Source organism: Momordica charantia (assembly GCF_013281855.1).
Source record: "Momordica charantia cultivar OHB3-1 chromosome 5 unlocalized genomic scaffold, Mcharantia_2.0 BLBB01000005.1, whole genome shotgun sequence".
NCBI lineage: Eukaryota > Viridiplantae > Streptophyta > Magnoliopsida > Cucurbitales > Cucurbitaceae > Momordica > Momordica charantia.
The window spans coordinates 1,334,956-1,345,515 of NW_028275163.1; the positions used below are offsets into that span (position 1 = coordinate 1,334,956).

The following is a 10,560-nucleotide window of genomic DNA, read 5'->3' on the forward strand; positions in this document are numbered from 1 at the left end:
ACCAGCCAATTCTTTGATCTATGTACTTATGTTAAAATTTAGTTTTTATAATTTTAAGTAGTTTTCATACTTTTAATAAAACTTAAAATTAGTTTTTCTTTTTTTAAAGGCAAGTTCTCATTGTCGGTGGTTTGAAGTTACTTTTTATGTAATTTGACAAAATAATAATAATAATTTTTATTAAAAAATATGAATATGTTGACAAAATAAATATTAATAATAATTTTCATTTAAAATGAAATATTAAAATGATGTCAAAATAATAATAATTATTTTCCTTAAAAGAACGGAAGTCTGATGGAAACTAAAATTTTTAAATATAATTATAAACGAACAATAGAGATTAAAACAGTGACAAAATTTAGAGCAAGTCCAAAATATAAGATTAAAATAGTTTTTCTTTAACATGAGATAAAATGTTCTAAAATGTTCGTTTTTATCCTTGTACTGGTACAAATTGTTTTATTTCTCAAAATAATTTATTTTGGTTAGTTTTATTTTTAATCTCATATTTTCTATCACAAACATTCAATATATTTCTTGAAATAAAACTACAATCTTATATCAAATCGTTTATGATAGGTGTAGAATTGATATTAAAATTTTACAAATAGAGATCAAAATAATCATTTTTTAAAAGTACAGGAACTAAAACGAATACTTTAAAAGTTTAGGGACTAAAATAAATTAAAGATAAAACTAGAGAGACCAAAATAAATATTTTTAAAGTACATCAGCCAAAAAAATAATATTTTAACCTCAGATTTGTTGATAAAATAGTGATTAAATTTAAAATTTTGAAAATACAGAGCAAGTCACAAAGTATAATTGGAAATAGTATTTTTAACCTTTTTTTTAGTAAATAAAAAAATAATTTAACAATAACCATGAATTTCTTTTTAAAATGTGAGAATAATTTTTAGTCCTTCTCAAATGGCCTGAATTCAACGACATGTCGTATAACTAAAGATGTGTCGTTTATATATTCACTGCAGCGGAGCAGAGAGTAAAACAAGCTTTCCCTTGTCAAGCCCAGACGCTTGTGCCTCTTCTACCTCTACACCATTTCAGACGGCAATGGCGGTTTCGTCTCGTTCTGCGATCCGCTCTGCAACCAATCTCTCCAATAACCTTCTACGCTCCTTCTCCACTTCCACCAAATCCGCTCACCATAACAGTCACCAGCAGACTCACAAATTCTTGGAGGCGAACGCCTTCGTTGGCAGCTGGGAGCCGCCGAAAGACCCCGAGGAAGCGCAGGCCAAGCTCGTGCAGCTTCGTAGGGACTACGCCAAGCAGGTGAAGCAGGTGCGCAAGAATTACATCCAGGAGGTTGAGCTACTGAGACTCGAAAATCAGCGTAAGGACGAAGCTAAGAGAGAGGCGCTTAGGGTTGCCAATGAGGAACGCAAGAAGCTTAAAGCCGAAGCGGCTAAAGCCCGAGCCGAAGAGCGGAAAGTCGCCGACGAAGAGTTCCGACGGACTTTGGTAAGTGGCTTCCTTATCATCTTATATTTACTTCTTGACATGAATGTTTGGAGATTTTGATTGGAAATAATTTGGTTGGAAATGTATCTGTTGCGTTCAATGTATTTGGATCCAGAGAGCTCTATTAATTTTCCTTTTAATAATTGGGATAAGTACAATCAATGTTAATGGTGTTTCTCTGGTGTTCTTGTCTTATCTTTTGCTTAGATACTTGATGCTTCTCTTAGTTCGATTTTGGTAATTTAATGGGGGAATTCTTAATTTTATGTGCTCATTGAGTGACTGTTGGGTGCTTTTGAACTAAAATGGACTCCCCAAGGGTCATAACGACGTCAAGGAGTTACTGAAATAACCCCAGTTTGAGAAAGCCCCTATTAGGTGTGTTAATTGTTAGTCAGATGGAGAAAGTCTGGACCAAATTCTTAATTTTTTTGGTTCAACAACATGTGGGAGTGGGGATTTGAATCTTCAATATTTTGGTCAATGATGTATGCTTTAGTCAGTTCAACTATGCTCGGGTGGCCAACCAAATTCTTAGTTGTTGTGTTATTTAGCTGAGCTCCACATACTACCATTTTCGAAAGCTTTCCTACTGTATTGTATTAAATATGTGGAAGAATATGGTCATCTACCAGCCGTGTAGAAAGAATTCCCTGATCATTTCCTGATTCCTTAAGAAGGTTCCAAAAACATTGTAGCCTTCTTACTGAATTTCTTGTTATCAATGTGCTTTTATGGATTTTGTTGGGAATATTCAACCATCAGAGTCTATACCCTAGTAGAAGTGAAGATTTTGTTTATCAAAGTCTTTGTGACAACGGACTAAAAGAGAAGGCAAGATTCCTTGGGTCAATGGCTTTTGTGCTTTTGTTTGGGAAATTTGGGTCCAAAGAAATTGGAGGACTTTTAAAGGCGTTTAGAGAAGTAATAGGGACTTGTTGGATCTTATTCTTTTTATTTCTTCCTTTTGGGGTTCTTTGTCAAAATGTTTTTTTTTTTTTACTTTTTCCTGAATAGGAATAGGGAAACTTGTTATAAAAGGTTGAAGAGATACAACCTATCCACAAATATATGATGTTGGAAGGTATCATTCTAAGAAGAAGATCGTCTGTAAGAACAATCTACAAAGCAGTTGCTTAAATATATCTTCATTGGATTTCTTTTGCTTTTTTACCTTTTTTCCTCCTTTGCTATGAATAGAGCACATGCTTGATTCTCTGAAAAAGAATACCGCGGTTGGCCAATATCTTATACAAACCAGTAGTCAAGCTTGGAGGATTGAGATCTGAAACTTTTGTAGCTTGAGATTTCTTGGGAATAAAACAGATGAAAGTCTGATCAAGTCAAGCATTTGACATCCTATTCTTAAAAAGATCATGTATCACCTTCAAAATGTCCTTCCTTACGAATTGCCACAACATTCTAAAGAACCGTGAAAAGATTTCGGGGCCTAGAGACAGACATATTGCCTAAACTTCTCATTGCAAGCCAAAACTTTAGACCTTCAAAAGGATGTTCAGCCATTATTTGTTTTCCCCAAAACCGAGCTCAAAGAGGCTTTCTTGGGCACCATCTACGACCTTCCATCCTAGGATGGAGTTTTTCGAAGAAACCAATCATCCCCTTCTCAATATTAGTGTTTGTTAGTTGGCTCGCCCTTTCATAAGAAAAAAACTAAAAATAAGATTTTTTCTACAACTTAAAAGTCACTTAATGGAAAAACTTATACCTACTTAAACAACCATAGAAATAAGATAATTATTGTGTACAACTAAATTTTAAAATAAAAAGTGAGGTTTTTAGTCCAAATAATCAATAATCTATAAAATCTTGATTTTACCTATCTGCCTCCATTTTGGCTTTCCTTGGAAATCACAACCTCTAGCCAATGCTGAAGAAATTTCTTGTGTTCTTTGTTTACCAATTGCAAACTCCTTGCTTATTCCTTCTTAGCCAGCTCAGGAATCAAACCAATCAAACCTTAAGGTCTCAGTGACCAAGTAAATTCTCTGATCTCCAACAAAATTGGGAATCAACGAAGAGACTATTGAACAAAACAATTTTAGAACTGCAAAGATCTATAAAGAATGATCCCCCGGCTTGGGGTCTCTTGGTCATAATGGCTTAGAGGTTTCAAGTTCGAACCTTCTAGTGAGTTTAATACCAAAAATTCTTGATGTCTCCAGAGTTTGAGCCTTGGAGTGGGTGTGGGTGCCCCTGGGTATAGGGTAGCAAAGCTCTGACTCCCCGTTATTAAAAAGAAAAAGGTCTATAAAGAAGATTATTGTGGCAAAAGTATGACATAACTAATCATGGCCTTAGGTTAGGAATTTTATACCTTTATAAATTCTACCCGAAAGGCATTTTCCATTCGTCTCTCAAACAAAAAGATCTGATTTCGTGAAGATCAGTGTCTCGATTGGTAATTGGCATTCTACTAGCTTCTAGATTCTTTTTAGATAGATAATGGGCCCTCTTTCAAAGGAATTTCCGAGAATCTTCAAATGCTCTAATTGGAATCTGGCTTTATCTATCGTGTTGGAACCCCTCCACTGGGACCTTGACTTTAAAAGACACCTTTTAGAGGATGACATCCATGAATGGGCTTCTCTTACAAATTTGCTCTCTACTTTATCCTTGGGTTAAGATATTGACAAATGGATTTATCTAATTTATCCAACAACAGAGGGACTTTCTGTAGCAATCCTTTTTGAAAGAGATAAAACCACCGTTCCACTTATTTTTCATCTGAATTCCTTCAGTTTCCATTAGCCTCATTTTCAAAGATTTCTAATCTCTAAACCTGTATTATCTTGGGGAAAATAATGCGTGGGGTTCTCCCAAATATTCTTCCAAATTTTAACTGGCAAAACATCCCCAACTGAGAAGACAAGAAAGTTTTCGACGTGGCTATTGGTCTTAGCAATAGAATGCATAAGGCTTCTGATGCCTACTGTAATTGCACTTTTTGGTGAACTGGAGTTATCAATCCCTATTTGCTCTCTATGTGTATTATTATTATTTTTTTCTTCTGATAATTGAGAGACGAAGCTTCTCCTCTATACCCAGGGGTAGGCGACCCAGACCCGAGAGACACCAAGGGTTCTGGTATTAAACTCACCGGAAGGTTTGAGCTTGAGACCTCTAAGCCAGTGAGATCCCAAGTCCTTGCTTCCAGCTTGAGACCTCTAAAGCCAGTTAGATCCCAAGTCCTTGCCAACCTGGTTGGCTCTTGGGAACTTTTGCTCTCTGTAATTTTTTAGCAAAAGGTGTTGGGTTGTATAGAAATCGTCTACAACTTTCTTAGCAAGAAGAGCTACATTTTTTCAATATTGTTTGAACCAGCCCATTAGAATCCCATGCAAAGAGCCAATTACAACGTTACTTGAATAAGATCTACACTATAGATTGTACCTCTGTACCCTTAGTTCTAAGAAGAAATTCTCCAATTAATTTGACAGCAACCGCCTTCCATCTCAGTCCGTGGGAGCATAAACTTCACTTTTTTTCAAAAGATAACAAGTAAACTTCTTGCAACTTTGAGTTACCGTATTCAAAATAAACTTGCAAGGTCAAATTTCCTTACTTTCAGTTTCTGATTATTGTTATGATCTATTAGATCTTGATGTCATTAAAATCGTCTGTATGTAAACATGTATACCTTACATCTTATAGTTATGGACCTTATCTTATTGACGTTCCATAGTCATAACTTACATGTAACGGCTAGTTTATGCTTTGTTGCAATATTTTTCAAAATAGAAAGTACCTAGCCAATGTGAACACGGGCCAATCTGTTTGTTACAAGAATTTCACACTATATCGTCCCAGAACCACGATTTCAGTCGGCTTGAGACCTTTAATTGGATTGATCAGTCTCGGATTACTTCCCAAAGAAGGAATTTAGTGATAGACCTAGGGTGAAGAATGTTTATTCGAGAAAGAGGGACGTGTGAGTATGGCAGAGAAAAAGGAAGAATTCCATTTAGAAGGGAGGGACCAGTTTTACGGTATAGAGGGAGCAGTATAGGTATTTTGTTTAAGGTTATATACACCTTTAATAGTGAGGTAGAGGGTACCTTTTGTTTTTGGCTATTGTATCTAGGACTGTTTAGGAGAGATCAGGGAGTTCTCTAATTCTCCCTCGGCCCTTGTAATTCCTCTGATCACAACTAATAGAAATGTGTTTCCATCATTTAGTTCAAAAGGTTAAACACTATTTAGTTGTTTCAGGAGCGGGCATTGCATTCTAGTTTTCTTATCTTGCTTACATTTCTTTCAAAAGGGGTGTACATCTGATTCGATACGATGGTATCCTTTTATCCGTGGACATGTACAAGCATCTAATGTGATTTGATCGATGCAATATGCAGATGAAAGAAAGAAGCGAGAAGCTTGAGCATTGGAGAACGATGGAAAAGAGAAGAGAAGAAAAGAAGAAAGAAAAGAACGAGCTAATAAGGCGGCAGAGTTCGTTGTGGATTGATGAAAACAAGTTGGAAGGGAAGCTATTAGACGCCATTGTCAATACCACCCCTCTCTGAGTTCCCTTTGCTGAGTTAATTTAGAGTACTACTCTTACCTTGAATCAAAACTACTTCAACATCTTTTTCAATTCTTACCTTTCATGTTAGAAGCAATTTATAAGATAATTGTTGCCTGAGGTAACATTTCTTTTCCTTGTTTCTCGTTTTTAATTTTCGGTCTCGTTTTCTTTCCTCCGTTTCTAGTCTTTTATTTTTGTCATACATAAAAGTATTATTTTTATTATTCTTGACTAAATATATTATAAGTATCAAATATTGAATATAACAAAGGTTTATTTTTTAAAAATTAACTTTCATATTTTTTTTTTCCTTTTTAATTTAAAATTTTGTAGAAAAAAAACAAAGAAATAATGACCAAAACATATTTCTGTTTCTTTTTTTATAAATAGTTATCAAATGAAGTTTTATTTAATAAAAGAAATGAGAAATAAAAATAAAAACAAAATCGAAAGTACGACTCAAGTTGGCAAACGAGTCCTATATTTAAGTCTTCAAAGTTTTTTTCCCCTTTACATGTACCCAATCTGAGAATTTGGTTCAACAATCAGGTTGGTTAAGCACATGCCATTAGCAGTAGTTTCTTCTTTAATTTGAATCTTCACCTTTTATTTGGTTTGAATCTGAATGATATAATATATATTTTTTTAGTTTCACTGAGCTAACATTATGACCATTAATCATTTATGCATAGACTCTGGTTGGAAAAAGAGAGATTGAATGATAATCAAGATTTTAGATGGAAATGTCGATATCTTAATTTTATGGAAATATTGATAAAATGTTAATGTCGATGGATATTTATGTAAAAGTTAGAAAAATTAAAAAATCGTAAAAAATATTTAAATGAACAAATAATCATTTTCTCATTTCTAAATTAGTTTAAAATAATTAATATTAATATTATATATATATTAGTCACATTTAGTTGATATTTTTCATATTTTGTCGATTTTCTTGTACTATAATAGAAATGTCGATTCACCCTTAATATCAATGTTGATTCACCCCTAATATCAATGTCGAATCCATGGAAACATGGATATGTCAACAGAAATGTCAACATGTCGACAAATATTTAGAACAATAATAATCATGTTAGTTACAAGTACAACTGGAATAAAAATTTAGTAGCATCAATATGGGCCACAGTCATTCTTTAAGGAGTTCAAGTGAAGCCCATCATCTGCCTTTGAAAGACAATTCTATTGCAAACTCAATGAAAAATTCCCTATAAGACATTTTCTACAAGAACAGTAAAACTCGAAAACTGCTGTGAAAAAAGAGTAAGACGAAACACGAGTTTACACCTTCAGATAAACCCAATCTAAATCAATGGCACAGACATTCTGAGTATGATTTACATCCATATGAGAAGGAAAATAAACGGGCAAAGAGGGGATAAAAGAATGTCTAATCCTATTGATGATAACCAGCCAAAACCAGAAACCCATTTCAAGAACAAAGAATGTCGTTTCGTTCGAAGACATGACTTCGATCACTGGTTCTTCGGTTTTTGAACCTTCACGTATGGAAACAATCCCAAAAAGTGGACTACTCTCGGGTTCCACTCTAGTTGTTGAGCACGACAAAACATTAAAAATGTGTTTGCAAAATAAGAATTGAACCCCATAAGGACATGCCACAATGCATGACCCTGAGGGTTGAAATACCAGCTAGAGATGTTTCTGCAGTACAAGCGATCAAAAAGCCAGCAAACGGTCCCAAGAGAGATGGTTGTCAAGTATAACTTTGCAAGCCGCTTTGCGTGTATATCGTTCGTGTGAATGTAGTACTTGTACATTCGAGGGATGCAGAGTAGACATAGTATTGCATAATGTACCTTAAAGCCCACTCCAAAACGTATAATTGCATGAACAACAGCGAAGGCAGCACCGTATAGAAATAAGAATGTAGGCATCGTGCTCCGGTAGTGCCAATCTGGTGAATAAAGGATGTAGATATAGAGGAGCATTTCCCATACCATTGGTGTTTCATCACCTTGCTGTTGTCTGAAAATAAGTTCATTGTCGAATCGACACAGATATTATGATGGATGGAGATTTGGCAGAACATGCAAGCCAACGCTGAAAATATTCATAAATATGATGGCATAATGAAGTTGTGCATCCACTAGCTATAGTTAGCGTTTGTAAGATATTTATAAATACTTCATCTATTTACGAAATATACCAATTTAATTTCACAGGACACTCTGATCAATATACAGCACTAAACCTCAGGCTCAAGGAGGAAGGAAATTATAAAATGTTGCAACTCCTATCGCATAAAAAGAATTGAAAATCAAAGATGAGAGGACAAGAACAACTGTCCATGAGAAAATAAATTCCAATTATCAATGTAATACTGAGACTGTTCCAACTCTTTTTAGTACAAACTAAAACAATTTCATACAGATAAACAAATCATTACTCTTGAGAAAAATACAACTTCTTCAGACTGATACAATTGTTTTCTAGTTTCCTATACGCCTAATAATCATTTTTTTCTGTCCATTGACCAATTGAAAGAGCAAACAAAGAGTTCCCTAACAAAGCTATTTTATCATTATCTTCCAGTTCCCTCCTTGCTTTCCTTCTTCCCTTCACTTCTCCCTAACCCAATTTGGAATATCTTACAGAGAATTTTTGTCCTAAATAATTTTTTATTCAACATGGCCAAGGATCAAGCTGTTGTTTGCCAATATTTTCCTTATACCCATCCAAAATTTTTGGTCCTTCATATACATGATATTTTGTAATTTAATCACACACATTTCAACTCAAGCTTTTCTTTTTTTTTTTTCCTCATAACCTCTACAGTTAATTTTGACATTTCAACCCAAGCAGTTTAAGATAAATTCCAAGCCAAAAACTTCCACATTAGAAATTTATATCTTCAATATAAAGGAAGAAGACTTACACTCGTTGCAAGGTGGCATGATATAACATGCTTCCTATGGCAAGGATCATATTTGATATGTGAAGAACGCTAAATCTCTTCTCAAACCTTTGTCTCAAAGCATTTACGAGTCCAATAAGTGCTAAAATGAGGCAAGGAATATTCGATACTGTGTTGAAGAATTCGGCAATATAAGAAGAGTAAACATAGTTCTTTTCACACCACTCAGGAGATGTGACAGGACCCCAGAAACTAGATATTGTATCTGCCATTCTACAATTAAGTATGCCAGTAATAATACTTGAGTTGCCTGCTAGGATGGATCAGAGTTCATAAACCTGCAATCATATTTCTTAGTAAGTAATAAGTCAGAGCACAAAAGAACACACATACAAGTCAAGGTAGAAATTGCTTCCATTTTCGATCCAATGAAATACTGAAACATGGTAAGGAAATATGTATTTGGTGAGGAAACTTGTCTGAAATATCATGGATTCTTATGACTTGGTAAATCAATTTCTTGTGGATGAGAATGAGGACCAACTTAAACCCCACGTTGATGTGAAAGGCCTGCAAAAAAATGTTTTCCAGCTTGATAAACCCCTTTGTCGAGTCAAGAAGCCCGAAGCGATAATACCATGACAACCAACTCCATGGTCTGTACTTTACTTACAATAACAGAAACCACCAAGCCTAAATCGCACAAAGCTAAGAAAACGTAATTGCAGCTTTCATACATCACTTCTTCAATTCTTTACCGCGAAAACAATAGACGTCCAAAGTGAACTAACTTGAGCCCAATGACACTATGACCGTTCCAAGGATTTATGGGGACAATTCAGAAACAGCAGAATCAATTTTTGTTTCAATCACAAGCCCTCCAGAAAATCGTGAAACGGAGAAACATTTCCAGTCTCCAGAGGCATCAATCATGGAACAATAGAACCAAACGAAAATTTAAAACGTAAAAACTTCAAAACTGAAAGAAAACAAAAATCTAGCGGTAGAAGAAACTACTGACCCTTCAATACCGGATCTAAGCTAGAGAACAGCCATTCTTCGGTCTTAGAAATTCAAATTCCTGAGGTTTCTCAATCGGTGGTGCGAAGCGATCGGAAGAGATCTGAGCTGAGAGTCCGAACCAATTAGGGCTACTCAGGGAGGGGACGATGAGCGCGTGGAGAAGATATAAGGGAAGATGATGAAAACCGTTTGTGGCCGTTGGATTATAAACGCCGACGGTTGATATTGCTCCGGTCATCGGCTCGTGATTAATGGAATCGAATCCGGCTTTAAAGCGCCTTAATGCCGCGTGTGCTGTACGCTGCTCACGTGCTTGCCACGCGCTCTCGTTAAATGGATTTAGATAAATAAAACCGACATTAAATTGTGCATTTTGCCTTTTATTTTTTCAGATAATTTGGGGAATAAATTGAAGCCTATTTCTGTTCCAAAGTCAACTTAAATATATTGAGTGCCTTTTTTCCCTTTTTTTGATGTGTAACATGTGATTAGTAGGACATGTACATCTGATATAATAGAATTTTTTAGTATGATAAGTGGGGTAGAACATTCGAACTTATTACCTGTTCGTCAGATACTCGTAATTATTATGAGTTAAACTCTT

General features: G+C 35.0%; 2 protein-coding genes across 5 annotated transcripts; one reads left to right on the forward strand and one right to left on the reverse strand.

Annotated features, from left to right (window-relative positions):
- The first annotated feature begins 1,001 nt into the window (after window positions 1-1,001).
- On the forward strand, window positions 1,002-6,167 carry LOC111015987 (stress response NST1-like protein). The gene is made up of 2 exons (XM_022291208.2): window positions 1,002-1,488; window positions 5,862-6,167. Exons 1-2 carry the CDS (start codon window positions 1,078-1,080, stop codon window positions 6,030-6,032), a joined length of 582 nt encoding a protein of 193 aa, XP_022146900.1. The 5' UTR covers window positions 1,002-1,077; the 3' UTR covers window positions 6,033-6,167.
- A 1,152-nt stretch (window positions 6,168-7,319) lies between these two features.
- LOC111016080 (alkaline ceramidase) lies at window positions 7,320-10,186 on the reverse strand. Of its 4 annotated transcripts, XM_088123815.1 has the most exons (4): window positions 9,955-10,186; window positions 9,607-9,739; window positions 8,955-9,503; window positions 7,320-8,044 (listed from the first exon to the last, which is right to left on the reverse strand). In XM_088123815.1, exons 3-4 carry the CDS (start codon window positions 9,203-9,205, stop codon window positions 7,531-7,533), a joined length of 765 nt encoding a protein of 254 aa, XP_087979941.1. In that variant the 5' UTR covers window positions 9,206-9,503; window positions 9,607-9,739; window positions 9,955-10,186; the 3' UTR covers window positions 7,320-7,530. The 4 variants fall into 4 exon arrangements, with proteins under 4 accessions (XP_087979941.1, XP_087979940.1, XP_022147049.1 ...); XM_088123814.1 differs by lacking the exon at window positions 9,607-9,739; XM_022291357.2 differs by lacking the exon at window positions 9,607-9,739 and having other exon boundaries at window positions 8,955-9,271; window positions 9,955-10,185.
- Between the last annotated feature and the right edge of the window lie 374 nt (window positions 10,187-10,560).

Bases quoted from the DNA above. Each gene is read 5' to 3' on its own strand.
- LOC111015987 (XM_022291208.2), top strand. From the start codon at position 1,078: ATGGCGGTTTCGTCTCGTTCTGCGATCCGCTCTGCAACCAATCTCTCC. The intron at 1,489-5,861 runs GTAAGTGGCTTC...TGCAATATGCAG, and splicing joins AAGAGTTCCGACGGACTTTG to ATGAAAGAAAGAAGCGAGAA.
- LOC111016080 (XM_088123814.1), bottom strand. From the start codon at position 9,205: ATGGCAGATACAATATCTAGTTTCTGGGGTCCTGTCACATCTCCTGAG. The intron at 8,045-8,954 runs GTAAGTCTTCTT...ACTTATTTTCAG, and splicing joins CATGCCACCTTGCAACGAGT to ACAACAGCAAGGTGATGAAA.